The sequence below is a fragment of the Bombina bombina genome, chromosome 6 (genome assembly GCF_027579735.1).
Source record: "Bombina bombina isolate aBomBom1 chromosome 6, aBomBom1.pri, whole genome shotgun sequence".
Classification (NCBI taxonomy): domain Eukaryota; kingdom Metazoa; phylum Chordata; class Amphibia; order Anura; family Bombinatoridae; genus Bombina; species Bombina bombina.
The window spans coordinates 253,411,393-253,438,692 of NC_069504.1; the positions used below are offsets into that span (position 1 = coordinate 253,411,393).

The window sequence follows — 27,300 nt, forward strand, 5'->3', positions numbered from 1 at the left end:
TTCTCAGTCTGAAGAGAATCAAGATATGCCATCCAATTCTCTCCTAGTGTCACAACCTTTAACACCCACACAAGCGACACCTAGTACCTCTAGTGCGTCTAATTCTTTTACTCTGCAAGATAGGGCTGCAGTTATGTCAACTACCCTCACTGATGTATTATCTAAACTGCCAGTTTTGCAAGGTAAACGCAGTAGGCCAGGTATTGATGTAAATACTGAACCCTCTGATGCTTTATTAGCCATTTCCAATGTACCCTCACAGTGCTCTGAATTGGGGGTCAGGGAATTATTGTCTGAGGGAGAACTTTCAGATTCATGGAATGTGTTACCTCAGACAGATCCAGATTTAGCGTCCTTTAAATTTAAGCTTGAACACCTCCGCCTGTTGCTCAGGGAGGTCCTAGCGACTCTGGATGATTGTGAACCTATTTCAATTCCTCCAGAAAAATTGTGTAAGATGGATAAATATGTAGAAGTACCTACTTACACTGATATTTTTCCGGTTCCCAAAAGAATTTTGGAAATTGTTAAAAAGGAATGGGATAGACCAGGTATACCGTTCTCTCCCCCTCCTAATTTTAAGAAAATGTTTCCTATATCAGACACCATCAGGGACTCTTGGCAAACGGTCCCTAAGGTGGAGGGAGCAATATCTACTCTAGCTAAGCGTACAACTATACCTATTGAGGACAGTTGTGCTTTCAAATACCCTATGGATAAAAAGTTAGAGGATCTTCTAAAAAAGTTACTTATTCACCAGGGTTTCTTGTTACAGCCTACTGCCTGCATTGTTCCAGTAACTACGGCGGCGGCTTTCTGGTTTGACGCCCTTGAGGAGTCTCTGAAGGTATAGACGGCCTTAGAGTACATTTTGAACAGAATTAGAGCTCTCAAGCTAGCTAATTCCTTTCAGATTGCTAAATTAACGGCAAAAAATGCAGGCTTTGCCATTTTGGCGCGCAGAGCGCTATGGTTAAAATCGTGGTCTGCTGATGTATCATCAAAATCTAAACTTTTAGCTATTCCATTCAAGGGTAAGACCCTATTCGACCCTGAATTGAAGGAAATAATTTCCGACATTACTGGAGGTAAAGGGTCACGCCTTACCTCAAGACAAACCTCTTAAGATGAGGGGTAAACAAAATAATTTTCGAAATTTCAAAGGAGTACCCTCTGCTTCCCCTTCCTCCACTAAACAGGAAGGGAATTTTGCTCAATCCAAGTCTGTCTGGAGACCTAACCAGGCATGGAATAAGGGTAAACAAGCCAATAAGCCAGCTGCTGCTACCAAGACAGCATGAAGGGGCAGTCCCCTATCCGGGACCGTATCTAGTAGGGGTCAGACTTTCTCTCTTTGCTCACGCTTGGGCAAGGGATGGAGTCCCATCTTTCAAGATGGAGACTATACAAACAATCTTACCAATGATCCAGGAGGGTCAATACATGACCACCGTGGACCTAAAGGATGCGTATCTTCACATTCCTATCCACAAGGATCATCATCAGTTTCTAAGGTTTGCCTTTTTGGACAAGCATTATCAGTTTGTGGCCCTTCCCTTCGGGTTGGCCACAGCTCCCAGAATCTTCACAAAGGTGCTAGGGTCCCTTCTAGCGGTTCTCAGGCCGCGGGGCATAGCAGTGCTGCCCTATCTGGACGATATCTTGATTCAAGCGTCAACTTATTATCTGACCAAATCTCACATGGACATTGTGTTGTCTTTCCTAAGAACTCACGGTTGGAAAGTGAATGTAGCAAAGAGTTCACTCGTTCCAGAAACAAGAGTTCCATTCTTGGGAACTCTGATAGACTCGGTAGACATGAAAAATTTTCTGACGGAGGTCAGAAAAATCAAAGATTCTAAATACTTGCCGAGCTCTTCAGTCCATTCCTCGGCCATCAGTGGCTCACTGTATGGAGGTCATTGGATTAATGGTAGCAGCAGTGGACATTGTCCCGTTTGCTCACTTTCATCTCAGGCCACTGCAGCTGTGCATGCTCAGGCAGTAGAATGGGGATTATGTGAATTTATCTCCTCAGATAAATCTGGATCAAGAGACTAGAGACTCTCTTCTTTGATGGTTATCACAGGATCATCTGTCCCAGGGAATGTGCTTCCGCAGGCCATCATGGGTTATTGTGACAACGGACGCCAGACTCTTGGGCTGGGGTGTAGTCTGGAATTCCCTGAAGGCTCAGGGTACTTGGACTCCGATGGAGTCTCAATTACCAATCAATATTCTGGAACTGAGAGCAATATTCAACGCGCTTCAGGAGTGGCCTCAGTTGGCTCTGGCCAAATTCATAAGATTCCAGTTGGACAATATCACGACTCTGGCATATATCAATCATCAGGGGGGAACAAGGAGTACTCTAGCGATGATAGAGGTATCAAGGAGTATCCGATGGGCGGAGACTCACTATTGCCATCTATCAGCAATCTATATCCCAGGAGTAGAGAACTGGGAAGCAGATTTTCTTATCTTGGAAAGTTTTGTTTTTAGTTACTATCTCTTCTGCTCGATGAGTTTCTGAGCTTTCTGCGTTACAATGCGATTCACCTTATCTTGTATTCCATTCTGATAAGGTGGTTTTGCGTACTAAACCTGGATTCCTTTCTAAGGTTGTTTCAAATAAGAATATTAATCAGGAAATTGTTGTTCCTTTCTTATGTCCTAATCCTTCTAAGAAGGAACGTCTGTTACATAACTTGGACGTGGTTCGTGCCTTGAAGTTTTACTTACAAGCGACCAAGGATTTCCGTCAAACATCTTCTATATTCATTGTTTATTCTGGAAAACGTAGGGGTCAAAAAGCTACGGCTACCTCTCTCTCTTTTTGCTTGAAAAGCATCATCCGTCTGGCATACGAGACTGCTGGACAGCAGCCTCCTGAAAAAATTACGGCTCATTCCATTAGAGCTGTGGCTTCCACATGGGTTTTTAAAAACGATGCTTCTGTTGAACAGATTTGTAAGGCTGCAACTTGGTCCTCCCTTCATATTTTTTCCAAATTTTGCTTCATTTGAGGCTATTTTTTGGAGCAAGGTTCTTCAAGCAGTGGTGCCTTCCGTTTAGGTATCTGTCTTGTCCCTCCCGTTCATCCGTGTCCTGTTGCTTTGGTATTGTATCCCACAAGTAAAGATGAATCCGTGGACTCGTCGTATCTTGTAGAAGAAAAGGAAATTTATGCTTACCTGATAAATTGATTTCTTCTACGATACGACGAGTCCACGGCCCGCCCTTTAAGACAGAATTTATTTTTATTTTTTTTTAAAAACTTCAGTCACCTCTGCACCTTTTTAGCTTTTCCTTTCTCTTCCTATACCTTCAGTCGAATGACTGGGGGGTGGAGTCAAGGGAGGAGCTATATAGACAGCTCTGCTCTGTGGTGCTCTTTGCCACTTCCTGTTAGCAGGAGGATTATATCCCACAAGTAAGGATGAATCCGTGGACTCGTATCATAGAAGAAATCAATTTATCAGGTAAGCATAAATTTCCTTTTTTGTAATTTTTAAGCAAGAATGTATAAAACCTTTTTCATTCCAATTGCATGGAGTGTCCACAAGTCCATTCAATTACTGTTGGGAATTCAACTCCTGGCCACCAGGAGGAGTCAGACACCCCAGCAAAGCTCTAGTATCCCTCCTACGTCCCATAATTCCCAGTCATTCTTTGCCTTTGTATATCCAGGAATATACCCTGTCAGTTTTGCTCTAATAATTATTTAGGTCTTTGATGTTATATCTTTCGTTCAGGCCCTGGTTTGAATGAAGCCTGTGTTTAAGCCAGTTGCTTCTTCCTGGATCTTTGATCCACTATTTTTGAGCCTGTGCTTTCGGTGGATATTTAACTTTTATCTTGTAAAGTTTTGTTTCTGTGGGCTATTTCTTCTACTTGTAGAGCTTAAGAATTATCATATAGATAAAGGGAGACCAGTTCAAATATTTTATTCTAGAACTCTACCTTGAGCTAAAAATAGTGCCCAGGTGATTAAAACCTTATACGAAGGAAGAAGTGCAGACCCTTAAAGGACCAGTCAACACTGTAGATTTGCATAATCAACAAATGCATGATAAGAAGACAATGCAATAGCACTTAGTCTGAACTTCAAATGAGTAGTAGATTTTTGTTAAATAAATTGCAAAGTTATGTCTATTTCCACTCCCCCTGTATCATGTGACAGTCATCAGCCAATCACAAATGCATATACGTATATGCTGTGAATTCTTGCACATGCTCAGTAGGAGTTGGTGACTCAAAAAGTTTAAATATAAAAAGACTGCGCACATTTTTTTAATGGAAGTAAATTGGAAAGTTGTTTAAAATTGCATTGCCTATCTGAATAATTAAGTTTAGTTTTGACTTGAGTGTCCCTTTAAACTAGTTATATATTCACAATACTAAGATAAAATAAATAGCAGCCAAAATTAGGTTGCTATTGGGAAAGACAGGGATTTCAGCACAACCTTTTTGAATTGCTAAGCAAATGCAAAGCACCACAATTTGCGGTATGTATAGACTACTCAAATCATTCACCCACTTCCAGGGCATACAGATAATTTAGGGTACTTATAGACAAGACACATGAACCAAACAAAATAGTACAGAGAGGCGTAATGCTTGAAACAGACTTAGCAGTCAATTTTATTAGCGTGTTAGGATTGCTGGATTTATGCGAGTATGTTAGGGATGTAAACTGACAACACCTCGACTAGAGGATGGTTACGTTCTAGACGTAAAATCAGCCACCATAGTGACCCATGAGGATCTATGTCAGTAAAGCCAAGCTGTATAAATGCCTAAGACAGTTTTGAGTCAGCAATCAACATATATTTATTAATAATGACCATCTATATCATTCATTATATATAGGAGCTATAAATAAGCTCTTAGTATTGTGCACAATACACTGATCAGCAAATATATATATATATATATATATATATATATACACTGATATTCTGACAAGACAGAAGAGACTATGGGGATGAAAAACAACTCCAGTTTCAGCGGACACCACCAATATAATAAAAGGTATCTGGTGTCATGAAACAAAGTATCTGGATATATGCTTAGCAGCCCCAAAGCGAGTCTAACTGTGCCTTTTACAGGTTAAATTAAATAGATAACATATTGTCATTAATATACACTGATATTTTGGCAAGACAGAAGAGACTATGGGGATGAAAAACAACTCCAGTTTCAGCGGACACCACCAATATATTAAGAGGTATCTGGTGTCATGAAACAAAGTATCTGGATCTATGCTTAGCAGCCCCAAATCGAGTCTAACTGTCTTTTACAGCTTAGATTAAAAAGGTTACATATTAGCATCAATATACATGACATGAATATCAGGAGAGAGCAGCTGCACAAACGTGGTTGTTACTATGATGAAGTGTGTATAGCACCATCAAAGAGTCTTTAGTGCTTCCAAGTAACAAGTGCCATATTTCAGGTTAGTATTACAAACACACTCGAAAATCCAAAAATGAAATGCTTGGAAAAATTAGTTATTGAATCAACTTTTTATACAACCGTCTGTGACAGCAATCATCCTTCTTGGTGCCGATATTAGGCAAAGAGAACCAGCATCTTAGATACACCAGCGAACCGGCATAGTCAACGAGGACGCCAAGGCAGTCTGTTAAGCAAACACGTCCACCTCCACTCCTTACGTCACTGCCAACGCGTGTTTCACCCCCCACGTGACCGCAGGATCAAAGGGGTTCCTCAGGGCAAAGCGGATACTGCGTTAAGCAGCAGCCGTACTATATTTCTCCTTCCCACTGCTAATTGGAGGTTCCAGTCTGAACCTGCAGCCAATCAGGATTGCTTAGGACGCCACAGCCCAAATACAAAGGAAAAGGTGAAAGATTATATTGTGAACATTTTGTGAACGGCCAATTTTTAAGCCGTTATTGCATAAGATAAAAATACACTTTACACAGGATAAACATGTATATAACAGATTACATTTTGAATTTCTTCATGTGTTTAGTACTAATTTATATGATTTTTCAAAGCATATATTCAGATGTACATTGGTTCAAGTGTCTTGAATAGTGTGGGAATAACTTAGATACCATTCGAACATACCTCTGAAACCTCATGGTTATAAAGCTAAAAAAGAATAAGCTTATCACTTACAGAGGCTTTTAAAATGATTAGAGAATTGAGTAAAAAGCACAGAAATTTGACAAGCTGAGTAAACAACCCAGGACAGTTCAATCTGACAATTTTCCATGTTACTATTTCAGGAAAGCAGCAAATTCGAATTTTTCATTAAGTCCATTTGGCGTTACTGTCTGTAACTTGTACATCCATTCGGTTTCCTTTTTAAGGAGGACATTATCATCTACCGAAGAGTGAGCAAGATTCAATGCCTGTTACTCTTAGGACTGAGGGGTTGCAATGATGGTATTTCATAAAATGATATGCCACCCCACTTTTTATGTCACCATCCTCCGCTGCCTTAATATCGTCCCTGTGTTCAGTAACCCTGTCCTTCAACATTCGTCTTGTTTTTCCTACGTAGAAGGTCATGCAACTGCAGGACAATAGATAAATTACGTTTTCAGTTTTACAGTTAATAAACTGTTTTATAGGGTAGACAGCAGAGGTTGTGGCGAAGGTTTTTGTGCGGACAACATATTTACATAGAACGCAATGTCCGCACTGAAAACACCCCTTCACTTTTCTGTGCTCCTCCAACCAGTCATTCACATTTGGACTTTTTATGAAGTGACTTTTTACCAATTTGTCCTTCAAGTTTGGAGCTCTCCTAGCTACAAGGGAAGGTTTATCTCCGACTATTTTACTGATCGTCTCATCAGCGTTTAAGAATTGCCATTTTTCATTTAGAATTTTGCGAATCCTTTCCCAGTGACCGTTGTATTGGGTAACAAAGCACACTCTTCTATCTTCAGATTTTTGCTTGGTCCTATAGAGCAAGTTGTCCCTATCTTCTTTTCTGGCTCTATTCAATGCATATCTTAGGTTTCGTCTCAAATAGCCTCTATTCTCAAACCTATTGAACATTTCAATTGCATGTGCATCAAATTTCCTTAGGCTTGAGCAATTACGCCTTAGGCGTAGGAATTGACCTACGGAGATACCCCGAATTAGTGACTTAGGGTGATGACTTAATGCCTCTCGAATATTATTTGTGGCAGTAGCCTTGCGATAAATTTCAGTGGCCAAGTTGTTGCCTTCTTTCTTGATTTTTACATCAAGAAATGTGTGTTAATTTTCGTTGAAGTCAAAAGTCAACAGAATATTGTAAGTGTTTTTATTAAACACATCTACAAATTCTTTAAGGGAATCTTCAGTCCCCCTCCAAAGGAGGAAGACGTTGTCCACATAGCGTAGCCAAATGAGGACATGTTCTTCAATCCATTTTTGTAATTCATTAAATACTGTTTGGGTTTCCCACAAACCTAGATGGAGACAAGCATATGATGGAGCACATGTTGCCCCCATCGCGGTACCTCTGATCTGTTTATAGAACTTTTTGTCGAAGGAAAACACATTGTTTAGCACAAACTCAAGACGAGTTAGTACGAACTCAGTGTGTGTTTTGTAAGCTGGCCCTCTACTTTCCAGAAAAAATCTGGCAGCTCCCAAACCCACATTATGTGGGATGCAAGAGTAGAGTCCTTCAACATCAAGGGACACCAAGAGTGTACCTTGTTCCACCTCCAAGCCATCCAGTTTCCTAAGAAGGTCACTGGTATCCTTTACCTAGAAGGTCAAGGTCAGCAAAAAATGCTTTAGAAATGTATCTACATAGTTCCCCAAATTCTCTGTAATACTTAAGAATTATCAGCCTTACAGTGTGTCCATCCTCATCTTATTGTCGGTGCGAATAGGCTGTTCGCCGTACTAAGTTGGGTCTTCTTTCTAAAGTGGGTTCTGACCGAAAGTTTATTTGGGGGTTTGTAGTTCCTTTCTTCTGTCTGTTTGATTCGCATTCTGGATAAGGTTCAGGTTCTGAAGTTTTATCTCCAGGCTGTCTAGGAGTTCAATCAATCTTCTCATTGTCTGTAACGTATTTGTTGGATGTAGGTGCCAGAGGGCCTCTTCAACAACTCTTTTTGGTCATAGAATGTCATTCGCTTGGCTATGAGACAGCCTATCTACAGCCTCCTGAGAGGATTACGACTCTCTACTTGTGCTTTTCCTCCTTAATATGAGGAGAGTCCACGGCTTCATTCCTTACTTATGGGAATACAGAACCTGGCCACCAGGAGGAGGCAAAGACAAAGGCTTAAATACCTCCCCCACTCCCCTCATCCCCCAGTCATTCTTTCCCTTTCATCACAGGAGGATGGCAGAGAAGTGTCTGAAGATTTGGAGTAGTGTCTTATGGAGGGTAGTACTCTTCCGTATGGGACTGGAGTTTTAACTAGTCTTGTCAGCCTCTCAGTGAGAGCATTGACCAATGTTAGGGTCTGGAGATGCAGGGAGAGTCTTTCTGCGAAGCCATCCAGACTCGTATTAACAGCTCCTAAGCAATCCGTGTTGACGAGTTTAACTGCCTGCTTCTATCACTTAAGTACATCTCAGGTGCGATGCTACAAGACTGTCAAACTTGAGAGGCTGTGTGTCTGTTCCACGACAGTGATTCCGGTAAGATCGTTTAATTTTATACTCATATGAAAACGCAAGAAGACAGGGTCACAGTGCGACTCCTTTTATCTGTATGGAATCAAAGGTTAATATCTCCTGAAGGGAATTATTGAACAGGGGGGATTTACGCATAATTTGCTTTATTATCTTTTATGCTGCGACATGTGTGAGATGAGGCTCAGGCAGATGTTTGAACATTCAGGTTTTACTTTAGTTTTTGGATATCTGTGCGGCCTGTTAGGTTTGGTGCGCTTATTCCAGGAGCAGGGGCGGCCCTGCATGGCACTCCACGTGACCGGGTGTTGTCTCATTGATTTCCTCTTTCCTCACCGTTTGGTTTACAGGAGACAAAGCAGTTTCTCTGTGGAGCCTGGGTCATAGGAGGTGGTGAGTGCCCTAGCCATTGGGAGTATAAAGGTGCCATTTATCTTTCTTTCATGTAATTGGCAAGAGTCCATGAGCTAGTGAAGTATGGGATATACAATCCTACCAGGAGGGGCAAAGTTTCCCAAACCTCAAAATGCCTATAAATACACCCCTCACCACACCCACAATTCAGTTTTACAAACTTTGCCTTTGACATGCGCTTCTCAGTGTTTTGAAGCCCGATTCCTCTCAGAGTACAGCGAATGTCAGAGGGACGTAGGGAGTATTACCTATTGAATGCAATGATTTACCTAACGGGGGTCTTTTTCATAGGTTCTCTGTTATCGGTCGTAGAGATTCATCTCCTACCTCCCTTTTCAGATCGACGATATACTCTCATATACCATTACCTCTACTGATAACTGTTTCAGTACTGGTTTAGCTAATCTGCTATATGTGGATGGGTGTCTTTTGGTAAGTATGTTTTTATTACTTAAGACACCTCAGCTATGGTTTGGCACTTCATGCATATTTGCCATGAGTCAGGTTCATGTATTTCCTTTTGCAGATTGTCAGTTTCATATTTGGGGAAGTTAATATTAAGAAATATTTTTCTTACCTGGGATTTAGTCTTTTTTTCAATTGACTACTTTGTTTCAAATTGCGGGCTGGCTTAGGCTCTCGGGTGCGCCAAATGCTACACTTTATTGCGTCATTCTTGGCGCAAGAATTTTTTGGCGCGAAAGGCACGTCCGTTGACACAAGTTCATAATTTCCAGCGTCGTAATTGATGCAGAGGTTCTCACAGGGTTTCGTCAGTGACGCAAGTGTGTCATTTCCGGACATGGTTGGCGGAAAAAAAAAAATTTCAGTTACGTTCTGCGTCATACTTGGCGCCAAACTTTTTTCATTATTTATTGCCCCATTGCTTTTTGCCAATTGCCTTTTTCTATGTTAGAGGGCTATGCTATTTGCATTTTTTTCCCATTCCTGAAACTGTCATATAAGGAAATTGATAATTTTGCTTTATATGTTGTTTTTTCTTTTACATTCTGCAAGATGTCGCAATCTGATCCTGCCTCAGAAGTATCTGTTGGAACTTGGATTATATCTCCTAATGTCGTCATTTGTATTAGTTGTCATGATAAACTTTTACATGCAGATAGTGTGTCCATCCGTAATAGTACATTGCTGGTTGCAGTACCTTCAACCTGTAATGTACATGATATACCTATGAATTTTAAAGAATTTGTTACTGATTCTATTCAGAAGGCTTTGTCTGCATTTCCACCTTCTAATAAGCGTAAGAGGTCTTTTAAAACTTCTCATAAAGTTGATGAAATTTCAAATGACCGACAACATAATGAATTATCCACCTCTGATGAGGATCTATCTGATTCAGAATATCCTACCTCAGATATTGACACTGACAAATCTACTTATTTATTTAAAATGGAATATATGGGTTCCTTGTTAAAAGAAGTGTTAATTACTTTGGATATTGAGGAAACTAGTCCTCTTGATATTAAAACCAGTAAACGTTTAAATTCTGTTTTTAAACCTCCTGTGGTTACTCCAGAGGTTTTTCCTATTCCTGATGCTATTTCTGATTTGATTTCTAAGGAATGGAATAAGCTGGGTACTCCTTTTTAATCCTTCTGCAAGGTTTAAAAAATTGTATCCTTTACCAGCAATTTCAATAGAGTTTTGGGGAAAGATCCCCAAAGTTGATGGCGCTATTTCTACTCTTGCTAAACGAACCACTATTCCTATGGAAGATAGTACTTCCTTTAAAGATCCTTTAGATAGGAAGCTTGAATCTTATCTAAGGAAAGCCTATTTATATTCAGGTCATCTTCTTAGGCCTGCAATTTCTTTGGCTGATGTTGCAGCTGCTTCATCTTTTTGGTTGGAGAATTTAGCGCAACAAGAATTGGATTCTGACATATATAGCATTGTTAGTTTATTGCAACATGCTAATCATTTTATTTGTGATGCTTGGAATAAATACAAGCCTTTTAAGAAACCAATGTCAGACCCTAAGTCCGCATGAAGGTGCGGCCCTCATTCCAGCTCAGCTGTTAAGGGGCAGGTTAAGGTTTTACAAGGATGTTTGGGCAAATTCTGTCCAAAATCAATGGATTCAGAGCATTGTCTCTCTGGGGTATCGAATAGGATTCTCAGAGTAAGACCTCCTGTGAGATGATTTTTTTTCTCAAACATCCCAGTAAATCCAATAAAAGCTCAGGCTTTCTTGAAGTGTGTTTCAGATCTGGAGGTTTCAGTGTTAATCATGCCAGTTCCTTTTCAGGAACAAGATCTGGGGTTTTATTCATTGTCCCAAAGAAAGAAAATTCATTCAGACCAGTTCTGGATCTGAAAATTTTGAATCGTTATGTAAGAGTACCAACTTTCAAGATGGTGACTATAAGGACTATTCTCCCTTTTGTTCAGTAAGGACATTATATGTCTACAATAGACTTGCAGGATGCTTACCTTCATATTCCGATTTATCCAGAACATTATCAGTTCCTGAGATTCTTTTTTTCTAGACAAGCATTACCAATTTGTTGCTCTTCCATTTGGCCTAGCAACAGCTCCAAGAATCTTTTCAAAGGTTCTAGGTGCCCTACTCTCTGTAAATCAGAGAACAGGGTATTGCAGTGTTTCCTAATTTGGACAATATCTTGGTACTAACTCAGTCTTTGCGTTCTGCAGAATCTCACACGAATCAACTAGTGTTGTTTCTTCGAAAACATGGTTGGAGGATCAATTTACTAAAAAGTTTCTTGATTCCTCAGACAAGTCTCACCTTTTTAGGTTTCCAGATAGATTCAGTGTCCATGACTCTGTCTCTAACAGACAAGAGACATTTGAAATTGGTTGCAGCATGTCGGCACCTTCAGTCTCAGTCATTCCCTTCAGTGGCTATGTGCATGGAAGTTTTAGGCCTCATGACTGCAGCATCGGACACGATTCGTTTTGCTCGTTTTCACATGAGACCTCTCCAGCTTTGTATGCTGAATCAATGGTGCCGGGATTATACAAAGATATTACCATTAATATCCTTAAATCCCAATGTTCGACACACTCTGACGTGGTGGTTAAATCACCAGCGTTTAGTTCAAGGGGCCTCTTTTGTTCGGCTAACCTGGACTGTGATCACAACAGATGCAAGTCTTTCAGGTTGGGTAGCTGTCTGGGGATCTCTGACAGCACAAGGGGTTTGGAAATCTCAAGAGACGAGATTACCAATAAATATTTTAGAACTGTGCAATTCTCAGAGCTCATCAGTTTTGGCCTCTGTTGAAGAGAGAACCGTTTATTTGTTTTCAGACAGACAATATCACAACGGTGGGACTCACAGTCCCCGCGCTATGAAAGAAGTATCTTGGATACTTGTTTGGGCGGAATCCAGCTCCTGTCTAATTTCTGCGGTTCATATCTCAGGTGTAGACAATTGGGAGGCGGGTTATCTCAGCCGTCAGACTTTACATCCAGGGGAGTGGTCTCTCCATCTGGATGTGTTTTCTCAGATTGTTCAGATGTGGGGTCTTCCAGAAATAGATTTGATGGCTTCTCATCTAAACAAGAAACTTCCCAGATACCTGTCCAGGTCCAGGGATTCTCAGGCGGAAGCAGTGGATGCGCTGACTCTTCCTTGGTGTTATCAACCTGCTTATATCTTCCCACCTCTAGTTCTTCTTCCAAGAGTGATCTCCAAAATCATCATAGAACAATCATTTGTGTTGCTGTTGGCTCCAGCATGGCCCCACAGGTTTTGGTATGCGGATGTCCAGTTGCCAACCTTGGCCACTTCCGTTAAGGCCGGACCTACTGTCTCAAGGTCCGTTTTTCCATCAGAATCTCAAATCATTAAATTTGAAGGTATGGAAATTGAACGCTTAGTACTAAGTCATAGAGGTTTCTCTGACTCTGAGTTTTGAAGACTTACATTTCATGGAGTTCTTCTCATAAATTCTCTTGGCATTCTTTTAGAATTCCTAGAATTTTACAATTTCTCCAGGATGGTTTGGATAGGGGTTTGTCTGCAAGTTCCTTGAAGGGACAAATCTCTGCTCTTTCTGTTTTATTTCACAGAAAGATTGTTAATCTTCCTGATATTCACTGTTTTGTACAGGCTTTAGTTCGTATTAAGCCTGTAAATAAATCAATATCTCCTCCTTGGAGTCTTAATTTGGTTTTGAGGGTGTTACAGGCTCCTCCATTTGAACATTAAACTGCTTTCTTGGAAAGTGTTGTTCCTTTTGGCTATCTCTTCTGCTAGAAGAGTTTCTGAGCTTTCTGCTCTTTCTTTTGAGTCTCCTTTTCTGATTTTTCATCAGGATAAAGCGGTTTTGCGGACTTCATTTAAGTTTTTACCTAAGTTTGTGAATTCAAACAACATTAGTAGAGAAATTGTTGTCCCTTCCTTGTGTCCTAATCCTAATAATTATTTGGAAAGATCCTTACATTCTTTGGATGTGGTAAGGGCTTTGACATATTATGTTGAAGCTACTAAAGATTTCAGGAAGACTTCTAGTCTATTTGTTATATTTTCTGGTCCTAGGAAAGGTCAGAAGGCCTCTATTTCCTTGGCTTCTTGGTTAAAGCTTTTGATTCTTCAAGCTTATTTGGAGTCGGGTCAGGCCCCGCCTCAGAGAATTACAGCTCATTCTACTAGATCAGTCTCCACTTCGTGGGCTTTTAAGAATGAAGCTTCAGTTGATCAGATTTGCAAAGCAGCGACTTGGTCCTCTTTGCATACATTTACTAAATGCTACCGTTTTGATGTATTTGCTTCTTCAGAAGCAGTTTTTGGTAGAAAAGTTCTTCAGGCAGCTGTTTCAGTTTGATTCTTCTGCTGATGTTTTAAGTTTTTCTTTTCTTCATAAGAATAACTTATATTTTGGGTTGTGGATTAATTTTTCAGCATATGGCTGTTTATTTGTATCCCTCCCTCTCTAGTGACTCTTGCGTGGAGTTCCACATCTTGGGTATTTGATATCCCATACGTCACTAGCTCATGGACTCTTGCCAATTACATGAAAGAAAACAATTTATGTAAGAATTTACCTGATAAATTAATTTCTTTCATATTGGCAAGTGTCCATGAGGCCCACCCTTTTTTTATGGTGGTTATGATTTTTTTATATAATGCACAATTATTTCCAAATTCCTTTGTTGATGCTTTTTACTCCTTTCTTTATCACCCCACTACTTGGCTATTCGTTAAAACTGAATTGTGGGTGTGGTGAGGGGTGTATTTATAGGCATTTTGAGGTTTGGGAAACTTTGCCCCTCCTGGTAGGATTGTATATCCCATACGTCACTAGCTCATGGACTCTTGTCAATATGAAAGAAATGAATTTATCAGGTAAGTTCTTACATAAATTATGTTTTTTCTATAGTCTATCTTAAAAGTGCAAGCTGTGGAGCACTCTGATAAGTTGTGAGGAGGCTACGGTATACCCGCCTGCTCAATTATGTTCCACATGGCGTGATAAAGTACTTGTATTTAAGAAAACCAAGATGTTTAGTACCACTGAGCCGTCCACCTCTGAGGCGTCTCCGTCCCGCAAGGTGCGTTCCCTGCTGTCATCTCCTATTACACGCGCAGCTTCCCATTGCACTGCTAATCCTCCTTCGGGAGGAGCCCTCTTACCACCAGACTTGACTGAACAGCTACAAACGGCAGTGTCTGCGGCCTTTAGTGCTTTACCTCGCCCTGCTAAGCACAAGTGAAAGGTCAAATATTGCTTTCCTTCCAAGGGGTCATCTACCAACTTGTTGGATTTATCTGATACAAGATTATCCGCTGATGAGGACGCCTCTGATACTTCAGAGGATGCTCTTTCTGGGTCGGAATCTGCTGCCTCTAAACCTCCGGCTGCGGAGGAACCAGACTTTAGATTTATGATCGAGCATTTAGGCTTTGTGTTAAAAGAAGTGTTGGCTACTTTAGAGGTTCCAGAACCTAAATTACCAGAGGAACCTTCTATTCCTAAGCTTGATAAGGTTTATGAGGACAGGGTGATGCCACAGACTTTCCCGGTTCTTGTAAAGATGGCAAATATTATTAAGAATGAATGGAATTGTTCCCGGTTCCGGACTCTATATTAGAGTTGTGGGGTTCCGTCCCTAAGGTGGATGGAGCTAAGTGCACTTACCATCCCTCTTGAGGATAGTTCGTCGTTTAAGGTGCCCATGGATAAGAAGCTAGAAACTCTGTTAAGAAAGATGTTTCAGCACACAGGATATTTATTTCAACCTGCAGAGGCGGTGGCTGGAGCCGCTACCTATTGGTGAGACTCTCTATCGGAGATGATCGAGGTGACGAGATCCAGGAAAGAATTAAGGCCGTGAGGATAGCTAATTATTTTATCTGCGATGCCAATATGCAGATAATTTGCCTGAATGCCAAGACATCAGGTTTTTCTGTTCTAGCCCGTAGGCACTCTGGCTGAAGTCTTGGTCTGCGGACATGACTTGAAAATCTAGTTTACTTTCCCTTCCATTTAAGGGAAAGATTCTTTTTAGTCCAGGCCTGGACTGAATCATATCCACGGTCACGGGGGGCAAAGGTGCCTTTCTACCGCAGGATAAGAATAAACCTAAAGGACAGTGTCCTAATTTTCGTCTTTTTCGTTCGGATAAATCCCAACGCCAGCAGCCCTTCGCGAAGCCTGAGCAGTCTTGGGGACTGGATCGTGTTGGGGGCAGACTATCTCTTTGTGGAGGCTTGGCTTGGGGACGTACAAGACCCTTGTGTTCTGGAGGTCATTGCACAGGGTTACAGGATAGGTTTCAAATCTCATCCACCCAGGGGCAGATTCCTCTTATCAAACCTGTCTTCAAGACCAGAAGAACGAGAATCTTTTCTAGTGTGCGTGAGGGATCTCTCCTCCCTGGGAGTTATTGTGCCGGTACCTCTAGCAGAGAGAGGTCTTGGGTACTACTACTTCATGTGCCAATGCGCAAGGATCACTTAAAGTTCTTAAGTTTCACATTTCTGGACCAGCACTTTCAGTTTGTTGCTCTTTCATTTGGTCTAGCTACTGCCCCAAGAGTCTTTACAGGTGGCGAGATCCAGAGGTATTCAGTAGCGCCATACTTGGACGACATCCTGGTTCAGGCTCCGTCCTGTCTGCTGGCAGAGGACCATTCAAGAGCTCTTTTACTTTTTCTATCTCATGGATGGAAGATAAACTTAGGAAAGAGTTATCTGGTTCCCAGTACCATGATAATAGATTCCATATCAATGAGGATATTTCTCACAGACCAAAGAAGTTGCAAAGTTACTTCCAATTGTCTTGCCCGCCAGACCTCCTTAAGGCCCTCTGTGGCCCGGTGTATGGAGGTAATTGGAATTATGGTGTCCAGCATAGATGTCATCCCATTCGCCAGATTCCATCTCAGACCTCTTCAGCTGTGCATGCTGAGGCAGTGGAACGGCGACCACTCGGATCTGCCTCAACAGATTTCTCTGGTCAACCGGTCGAGAGAATCGCTCTCTTGGTGGCTCTGTCCAGATCACCTGTCCCAAGGGACATGCTTCATGAGACCATCCTGGGAGATTGTGACTACAATGCTCTGAAGGCTTGGTCTCCTTGTTTCATCCCAGTTTATCAGATTCCAATCAGACAACATAATCTTGTGGCTTACATCAACCATCAGGGGGGGAAAAGAAGCTCCCTAGCAATGAGGGAAGTATCTCGGATTCTGGAATGGGCGGAGGCCCACAACTGCTCGCTGTCAACTATCCACTTTCCGGGTGTGGAAAATTGAGAAGCGGATTTTCTCAGCAGACAATCATTTCATCCGGGGAAATGGTCTCTTCATCCCAAGGTGTTTTTAGAGATTCACAGTCCAGGGATCCTCAGGCAGAGCTGATAGATGCATTAGCAGCGCCTTGGAGGTTTAGCCTAGTTTACATTTTTCCACCGTTACCACTTCTCCCTCATGTAGTGGCCCGCATCAAGCAGGAGCAAGCTTCGGCTATTCTAATTGCTCCATCGTGGCCGCGAAGGATCTGGTTCGCGGACATTGTGGGGATGTCTTCATCTCCTCCATGGAGGTTACCTTGTCGCAGGGATCTTCTGGATCAGGGTCCTTTTGTTAATCAGAATCTAAATTCTCTGAGGCTGACTGCGTGGAGATTGAATGCTTAGTCCTAGCCAAGAGAGGTTTTTCTGAGAGAGTGATTGATACTCATTCAAGCTAGAAAGCAGGTCACCTGTCGCATCTATCATAAGGTGTGGATGACCTACTTATTCTGGTGTTAAGAGCGTGGATTCCCCTGGCATAAGGTCAAGGTGTCCAGGATTCTTTCCTTTCTCCAAGATGGTTTGGAGAAGGGACTTGCCACTAGTTCCTTAAAGGGACAGATTTTGGCGCTTTCTGTGTTATTGCACAAGAGGCTCGCTAAGCTTCCTTATGTACTGTGTTTTTTGTTCAGGCTCTGTCTAGAATCAGGACTGTGTTTAGACCTACCGCTCCTCCCTGGAGCTTAAATCTAGTACTTAGTTTTGCAGAGGGCTCCGTTTGAGCCTATGCATTTGGTTGACATTAAATTACTATCTTGGAAGGTTCTCTTTCTACTGGCTATTGCTTTGGCACGCAGAGTATCTAAGATGGCTGCCTTGCAATGTGAGCCCCCTTACCTAGTATTCCATGCTAATAAGGCTGTTCTTCGTACTGGGTTTTCTTCCTAAGGTTGTTTCAGATCACAACATCAGTCAGGAGATTGTTTGTTCCTTGTGTCCTAACCCTTCTTCTTCGAAGAAGCGGTTACTTCATAATTTGGATGTGGTTTGGGCAGCCGTGGACTCTCCTCATATTAAGAAGGAAAACATAAATTATGCTTACCAGATAATTTCCTTTCCTTCTGTATGAGGAGAGTCCATGGCCCACGCCCATTTTCTCCATTGGGCGGACCTAAATTTTTGTTATTCTTCTTTCACCTTTTATACCCTGATATTTCTCCTACTGTTTCTTGTTCCCTCGGCAGAATGTCTGGTAGATGAGGTGAGTGGGGGAGGTATTTTAAGCCTTTGGCTGGGGTGTCTTTGACTCCTCCTGGTGGCCAGGTTCTTTATTCCCACAAGTAAAGGAATTTATCTGGTAAGCATAATTTGTTTTTTCTTATTCCTGGGTTTTATGAACAATGCTTCCATGGATCAAAGCTGTGCAGCTACTTGGTTCTCTTTGCATACTTTTTCAAAATTTTGCAAATTAGCTTTTTTTTTGCCTCAGCTGAGCTTTTGGGAGAAAGGTGCTTCAAGCGGTGGTGCCTTCAGTTTAGGTCCACCTTCCTTTTAGTTCTCCCTCAATGTCCATTCTGTGTCCTCTCTGGCTTGGGTATTTGGTTTCCCAAAAGTAATTGAATGGACTCTTGAACTCTCCATGCTATTGGAAAGAAAACAAAATGTATGCTTACCTGATACATTTATTTTCTTTCCTGGCATGGAATGTCCACGACCCGCCCTTTTATATTTTTAATGCAGTATTTAATTTTATAACCTTCAGGCACCTTTATACCTCTTGTGTTCCTCTTCTTTCCTTGTTCCCTCGGCTGAATTACTGGGAAGTAGGAGGGATACTTAAAGTGAATGTAAAGTCAGTCTGCCTGCTAAACACAGCATTAAATTCATGATTTTTTTTTTAATAAAGTTGTAATTAGCGAGTATTTTGTATTTATATCCCTGCGATCGTACTTTTAATCCTCCACCCGCCATCCTTGATTATTGATTGAGATAGTAGGCTTGATCTTGTCAACCAATCATTGAATCCCTCCCGGGGGGGACCAAACCCCTTTTTCTCTTGTAAGGTGTATCCAGTCCACGGATCATCCATTATTTGTGAGATATTCTCATTCCCAACAGGAAGTTGCAAGAGGACACCCACAGCAGAGCTGTTATATAGCTCCTCCCCTAACTGCCATATCTAGTCATTCTCTTGCAACTCTCAACAAGCATGGAGGTAGTAAGAGAGAGTGGTGAAAAATAGTTAGTTTTTTTTTTCTTCAATCAAAAGTTTATTTTTAAATGGTACCGGAGTTGTACTATTTTATCTCAGGCAGTAAATAGAAGAAGAATCTGCCTGAGTTTTCTATGATCTTAGCAGGTTGTAACTAAGATCCATTGCTGTTCTCACATATGTCTGAGGAGAGAGGTAACTTCAGCGGGAGAATGGCGTGCAGTTTACTCTGCTATGAGGTATGTGCAGTTACAATTTTTTTCTAGAATTGGAAATGCTAGAAAATGCTGCTGATACCGGATTAATGTAAGTTAAGCCTGAATACAGTGATTTAATAGCGACTGGTATCATGCTTACTCTCAGGGGTAATACCCTTATAAAAATGCAATATAAAATGTTTGCTGGCATGTTTAATCGTTTTTATATATGCTTTGGTGATAAAACTTTATTGGGGCCTAGTTTTTTCCACATGGCTGGCTTTATTTTTGCCTAGTAACCGTTTCCTGAGGCTTTCCACTGTTGTACTATGAGTGAGGGGGGCCTATTTTAGGGCTTTTTTGCACAGTAAAAATTACAGACTGAGACATCCAGCTTTCCTGAATTCTACAGGACATCTCTAAAGGGCCCAAAATAGTTTATTGGGGAAGGTAGGGCCACAGCAGAGTTGTGGCAGTTTGTTGTGACTGTTAAAAAAAAAAAAAAAAGTTTATGGTTTTTATTATCCGTTTTTTGAACTAAGGGGTTAATCATCCATTTGCAAGTGGGTGCAATGCTCTGTTAGCTTATTACATACACTGTAAAATTTTCGTTTGATTTTCTGCCTTTTTTCGCTGTTTTTCAAATTTTGACAAAATTTGTTTCTCTTAAAGGCACAGTACCGTTTTTTATATTTGCTTGTTAACTTGATTTAAAGTGTTTTCCAAGCTTGCTAGTCTCATTGCTAGTCTGTACAAACATGTCTGACATAGAGGAAACTCCTTGTTCATTATGTTTAAAAGCCATGGTGGAACCCCCTCTTAGAATGTGTACCAAATGTACTGATTTCACTTTAAGCAATAAAGATCATATTCTGTCTTTAAAAAATTTATCACCAGAGGAATCTGACGAGGGGGAAGTTATGCCGACTAACTCTCCCCACGTGTCAGATCCTTTGACTCCCGCTCAAGGGACTCACGCTCAAGGGACTCACGCTCAAATGGCGCCAAGTACATCTAGGGCGCCCATCGCGATTACTTTACAAGACATGGCGGCAGTCACGGATAATACACTGTCAGCGGTATTAGCCAGACTACCTGAATTTAGAGGTAAGCGAGATAGCTCTGGGGTTAGACGAAATGCAGAGCATACTGACGCTTTAAGAACCATGTCTGATACTGCCTCACAATATGCAGAAGCTGAGGAAGGAGGGCTTCAGTCTGTGGGTGATATTTCTGACTCAGGAAAGATACCTGATTCTGATATTTCTACATTTAAATTTAAGCTTGAACACCTCCGAGTATTGCTCAGGGAGGTTTTAGCTGCTCTGAATGACTGTGATACAATTGCAGTGCCAGAGAAATTGTGTAGACTAGATAAATACTATGCAGTGCCGGTGTGTACTGATGTTTTTCCAATACCTAAAAGGTTTACAGAAATTATTACTAAGGAATGGGATAGACCAGGTGTGCCGTTCTCTCCCCCTCCTATTTTTAGAAAAATGTTTCCTATAGATGCCACCACACGGGACTTATGGCAGACAGTCCCTAAGGTGGAGGGAGCAGTTTCTACTCTAGCAAAGCGTACTACTATCCCTGTCGAGGACAGTTGTGCTTTTTCAGATCCAATGGATAAAAAATTAGGTTACCTTAAGAAAATGTTTATCCAACAAGGTTTTATCCTACAGCCCCTTGCATGCATTGCTCCTGTCACTGCTGCTGCGGCGTTCTGGCTTGAGGTAGCGACTCCATTGGATGACATACTTGACATACTTGGCAAACTTAGAGCACTTAAGCTAGCCAATTCTTTTGTTTATGATGCCATTGTTCATTTGACTAAACTAACGGCTAAGAATTCTGGTTTTGCTATACAGGCACGCAGGGCGCTATGGGTTAAATCATGGTCAGCTGACGTGACTTCAAAATCTAAGCTGCTTAACATTCCCTTCAAGGGGCAGACCCTATTCGGGCCTGGTTTGAAGGAGATTATTGCTGATATCACTGGAGTAAAAGGTCATGCCCTTCCTCAGGACAGGTCCAAATCAAGGGCCAAACAGTCTAATTTTCGTGCCTTTCGAATCTTCAAGGCATGTGCGGCATCAACTTCCTCTAATGCAAAACAAGAGGGAACTTTTGCTCAGTCCAAGACGGTCTGGAGGCCAAACCAGACCTGGAACAAAGGTAAGCAGGCCAAAAAGCCTGCTGCTGCCTCTAAGACAGCATGAAGGAACGGCCCCCTATCCGGTAACGGATCTAGAAGGGGGCAGACTTTCACTCTTCGCCCAGGCGTGGGCAAGAGATGTTCAGGATCCCTGGGCGTTGGAAATTATATCCCAGGGATATCTTCTGGACTTCAAAGCTTCCCCCCCAAAAGGGAGATTTCACCTTTCACAATTATCTGCAAACCAGATAAAGAGAGAGGCATTCTTACACTGTGTACGAGACCTCCTAGTTATGGGAGTGATCCATCCAGTTCCAAAGGAGGAACAGTGACAGGGTTTTTACTCAAATCTGTTTGTGGTTCCCAAAAAAGAGGGAACCTTCAGACCAATTTTGGATCTAAAGATCTTAAACAAATTCCTCAGAGTTCCATCATTCAAGATGGAAACTATTCGTACCATCCTACCACTGATCCAGGAGGGTCAATATATGACTACAGTGGATCTAAAGGATGCTTATCTTCACATTCCGATACACAAAGATCATCATCGGTTTCTCAGGTTTGCCTTTCTAGACAGGCATTACCAGTTTGTGGCTCTTCCCTTTGGATTAGCTACAGCCCCAAGAATCTTTACGAAGGTTCTAGGGTCGCTTCTGGCGGTCCTAAGGCCGCGGGGCATAGCAGTGGCCCCTTATTTAGACGACATCCTGATACCGGCGTCAAACTTCCAAATTGCCAAGTCTCATACTGACTTAGTACTGGCATTTCTAAGATCGCATGGGTGGAAAGTGAACGAGGAAAAGAGTTCTCTATCCCCACTCACAAGAGTTTCCTTCCTAGGGACTCTGATAGATTCTGTAGAAATTAAAATGTACCTGACGGAGTCCAGGTTATCAAAGCTTCTAAATTCCTGCCGTGTTCTTCATTCCATTCCACGCCCTTCGGTCGCTCAGTGTATGGAAGTAATCGACTTAATGGTAGGGGCACTGGACATAGTGCCGTTTGCACGCTTACATCTCAGACCGCTGCAACTATGCATGCTCAGTCAGTGGAACGGGGATTACACAGATTTGTCCCCTCTACTAAATCTGGATCAAGAGGCCAGGGATTCTCTTCTCTGGTGGCTATTTCGGGTCCATCTGTCCAAAGGTATGACCTTTCGCAGGCCAGATTGGACAATTGTAATAACAGATGCCAGCCTTCTAGGTTGGGGTGCAGTCTGGAACTCCCTGAAGGCTCAGGGATCGTGGTCTCAGGAGGAAACACTCCTTCCAATAAATATTCTGGAACTGAGAGCGATATTTAATGCTCTTCAGGCTTGACCTCAGCTAGCGACAATGAGGTTCATCAGATTTCAGTCGGACAACATCACGACTGTGGCTTACATCAACCATCAAGGGGGAACAAGAAGTTCCCTAGCGATGTTAGAAGTCTCAAAGATAATTCGCTGGGCAGAGATTCACTCTTGCCACCTATCAGCTATCCATATCCCAGGTGTAGAGAACTGGGAGGCGGATTTTCTAAGTCGTCAGACTTTTCATCCGGGGGAGTGGGAACTCCATCCGGAGGTGTTTGCACAATTGATTCATCGTTGGGGCAAACCAGAACTGGATCTCATGGCGTCTCCCCAGAACGCCAAGCTTTCTTGTTACGGATCCAGGTGCAGGGATCCCAAGGCGACGCTGATAGATGCTCTAGCAGCGCCCTGGTCTTTCAACCTGGCTTATGTGTTTCCACCGTTTCCTCTGCTCCCTCGACTGATTGCCAAGATCAAGCAGGAGAGAGCATCAGTGATTTTGATAGCGCCTGCGTGGCCACGCAGGACCTGGTATGCAGATCTAGTGGACATGTCATCATTTCCACCATGGACTCTGCCTCTGAGACAGGACCTTCTACTTCAGGGTCCTTTCCACCATCCAAATCTAATTTCTCTGAGACTGACTGCATGGAGATTGAACGCTTGATTTTATCAAAGCGTGGTTTCTCTGAGTCAGTCATTGATACCTTAATACAGGCACGAAAGCCTGTCACCAGGAAAATTTATCATAATATATGGCGTAAATATCTTTATTGGTGTGAATCCAAGGGTTACTCATGGAGTAAGGTCAGGATTCCCAGGATATTATTCTTTCTCCAAGAAGGTTTGGAAAAAGGATTGTCAGCTAGTTCCTTAAAGGGACAGATTTCTGCTCTGTCTATTCTTTTGCACAAGCGTCTAGCAGATGTTCCAGACGTTCAGGCATTTTGTCAGGCTTTAGTTAGAATCAAGCCTGTGTTTAAACCTGTTGCTCCGCCATGGAGCTTAAATTTGGTTCTTAAGGTTCTTCAAGGAGTTCCGTTTGAACCTCTTCATTCCATAGATATCAAACTTTTATCTTGGAAAGTTCTTTTTTTGGTAGCTATTTCCTCGGCTCGCAGAGTCTCCGAGTTATCTGCCTTACAATGTGATTCCCCTTATCTGATTTTCCATACGGATATGGTAGTCCTACGTACCAAACCTGGGTTTTTACCTAAGGTGGTATCTAACAAGAATATCAATCAAGAGATTGTTGTTCCATCCTTGTGTCCTAATCCTTCTTCAAAGAAGGAACGTCTATTACACAATCTGGACGTGGTTCGTGCTTTAAAGTTTTACTTACAAGCTACTAAAGATTTCCGCCAAACATCTGCTTTGTTTGTTATCTACTCTGGACAGAGGAGAGGTCAAAAGGCTTCGGCAACCTCTTTCTTTTTGGCTACGAAGTATAATCCGCTTAGCCTATGAGACTGCTGGACAGCAGCCTCCTGAAAGGATTACAGCTCATTCTACTAGAGCTGTGGCTTCCACTTGGGCCTTTAAAAATGAGGCTTCTGTTGAACAGATTTGCAAGGCGGCGACTTGGTCTTCGCTTCATACCTTTTCAAAATTCTACAAATTTGATACTTTTGCTTCTTTGGAGGCTATTTTTGGGAGAAAGGTTTTACAGGCAGTGGTACCTGCCTTGTACCTCCCTTCATCCGTGTACTTTAGCTTTGGTATTGGTATCCCACAAGTAATGGATGATCCGTGGACTGGATACACCTTACAAGAGAAAACACAATTTATGCTTACCTGATAAATTTATTTCTCTTGTGGTGTATCCAGTCCACGGCCCGCCCTGTCATTTTAAGGCAGGTAATTTTTTAAATTTAAACTACAGTCACCACTGCACCCTATGGTTTCTCCTTTCTCGGCTTGTTTTCGGTCGAATGACTGGATATGGCAGTTAGGGGAGGAGCTATATAACAGCTCTGCTGTGGGTGTCCTCTTGCAACTTCCTGTTGGGAATGAGAATATCCCACAAGTAATGGATCATCCGTGGACTGGATATACCACAAGAGAAATAAATTTATCAGGTAAGCATAAATTGTGTTTTCTCTACGTCACACGTCCATAATGCGCTTACGTTAGAACGCTGTTCTATCACTGATTTCGGACGCACGTTCACATTTCGCACATGCGCTCTTTAATATTTCTTGCTCTTAGTAATTTATTCCTCAACTTTTGGAGCGCAAGGTAAGTAGCAATCGTATAGGGGCTCTTATTTAAAAAGAAATATAATGCGTTCGTAACCCTAAAAGAGTAAACAAGTAAATATCGTAACAAGTATAGTAGTTTCCAAACTACGGAGGTACGATGTAAGCTGCTGTACTGGCTTCAACGATAGTATTCAATTAATGTATTCAGCGTGTAACACATGCACAGTTTTACTGATAGCCGGGAGCGCGCATTGCCTCTCCGTAAACAGCGGGTGGGACCGCTGTATATGTAACATTCAATAAAATAAGGAAGTTGCAGATGGGAGGAGCTGGTCCATAAAATGGAAGAAAATTGGTAATAAAAATATAATTTGATATTTTTTCACAAAAAAGTGGCGGTTTGAATTATATACTAAAAAGGAATTAAGATGTACGTTCAAAGGAGAGAAAATTTACATTCACTTTAAGCTTTGCTGGGGTGTTCTTTGCCTCCTCCTGGTGTCCAGGAGTTGAATTCCCAACAGTAATTGAATGGACTTGTGGACTCTCCATGCCAGGAAAGAAAATAATTTATCAGGTAAGAATAAAAAATTTTTATTTTTTTTTGTGTATTGTGGGATTTTATTCTAAAACAAGCAGAAATTAGGTTAGCTGTTTATATGTGTAATGTAAAAAGTAAAACCTGGCGTGCATTTTTTTATCTTAGGCATCTTTTAAACTTCTCAATACCATTGAATTGTAAAGCACCTACAGTTAAAGCAGATGTGTCTCTTGAAGATTTAAGTGTGCCAACACCCTACCTCTGGCTGCTATACTGGTAAACTTCTTTTTTTTTTTTTTTTTTTTTTGGTCTTAAATTTTTTTGCATGTGAACTATTTAATTTTGCTAGCAATGTATTTAAAATGACATTAAACACCAAAATAAATACAAGATATGAGGTATTTAAAACATTTATGCAGATGTATTTTTAAAAATTTTTACATTGAAGAAATAAGTGCAAAGTCTTACACTCTAAGAAATAATGTACACTGGCATGTAAAGTAGGTGTTTCCCTATGCTTTAAGGGACAGTCTACATTTTTTATTGTTTAAAAATATAGATAATGCCTTTATTACCCATTCCCCAGTTTTGCATAACCAACAGTTATATTAATATATTTTCTTTTACAAAGATTTGATGAGTCCACGGATTTCATCCTTACTTGTGGGATATTAACCTCCTGCTAACAGGAAGTGGCAAAGAGCACCACAGCAGAGCTGTATATATAGCCCCTCCCCTTCCCATCCAGTCATTCTCTTTGCCTGTGTTATACTAGGAAGACATGGTAACGTGAGGTGTTAGTTTAGTTTCTTCAATCAAGAAGTTTTTTATTTTAAATGGTACCGGTGCATACTATTTTCCTCAGGGGGATATGGAAGAAGATTTCTGCCCTGAGGTTTGATGATCTTAGCATTTGTAACTAAGATCCACGCTGGTTCCCACAAGACTTCTGAAGGTAACCATGAGACATCTTCAGTGGGGAGACCGGTTTCATGCTACAAGCAGCATTAAGGTATGTGCAGCCTTTTTTTCTGAGGAGACTTGGTGTATCAGAACTGGCTGGCATTATTTCCCTGTATGGGAATGGGCTAAGCAGTAAAACCTATTTTAATAAGAGGGGTGTTACTGGAGTCCCTATTTCTCCAACATAGGTGTGTCCGGTCCACGGCGTCATCCTTACTTGTGGGATATTCTCTTCCCCAACAGGAAATGGCAAAGAGCCCAGCAAAGCTGGTCACATGATCCCTCCTAGGCTCCGCCTACCCCAGTCATTCTCTTTGCCGTTGCACCGGCAACATCTCCACGGAGATGGTTAAGAGTTTTTTGGTGTTTAAATGTAGTTTTTATTCTTCAATCAAGTGTTTGTTATTTTAAAATAGTGCTGGTATGTACTATTTACTCTGAAACAGAAGATGATTTTAGCAAACGTTACTAAAATCGATTGCTGTTTCCACACAGGACTGTTGAGATGAAGTAACTTCAGTTGGGGGAAGCAGTTGGCAGACTTTTCTGCCTGAGGTATGACTGGCCACATTTCTAACAAGACTTTGTAATGCTGGAAGGCTGTCATTTTCCCTATGGGGACCGGTAAGCCATTTTTCTTTCATGTAATTAGCAAGAGTCCATGAGCTAGTGACGTATGGGATATACATTCCTACCAGGAGGGGCAAAGTTTCCCAAACCTCAAAATGCCTATAAATACACCCCTCACCACACCCACAATTCAGTTTTACAAACTTTGCCTCCGATGGAGGTGGTGAAGTAAGTTTGTGCTAGATTCTACGTTGATATGCGCTCCGCAGCAAGTTGGAGCCCGGTTTTCCTCTCAGCGTGCAGTGAATGTCAGAGGGATGTGAGGAGAGTATTGCCTATTTGAATGCAGTGATCTCCTTCTACGGGGTCTATTTCATAGGTTCTCTGTTATCGGTCGT

At 41.6% G+C, this 27,300-nt stretch overlaps 1 protein-coding gene across 3 annotated transcripts in view; it reads left to right on the forward strand.

Annotated features, from left to right (window-relative positions):
* ZFC3H1 (zinc finger C3H1-type containing) overlaps positions 1–27,300 on the forward strand; it is a 635,174-nt gene that overhangs the window by 485,021 nt on the left and 122,853 nt on the right. For all 3 annotated transcript variants that reach the window (XM_053716781.1, XM_053716782.1, XM_053716783.1), the window contains one exon: positions 25,535–25,645. In XM_053716781.1, the coding sequence (XP_053572756.1) occupies positions 25,535–25,645 (111 nt within the window). The remainder of the gene's footprint in view (positions 1–25,534; positions 25,646–27,300) is intronic.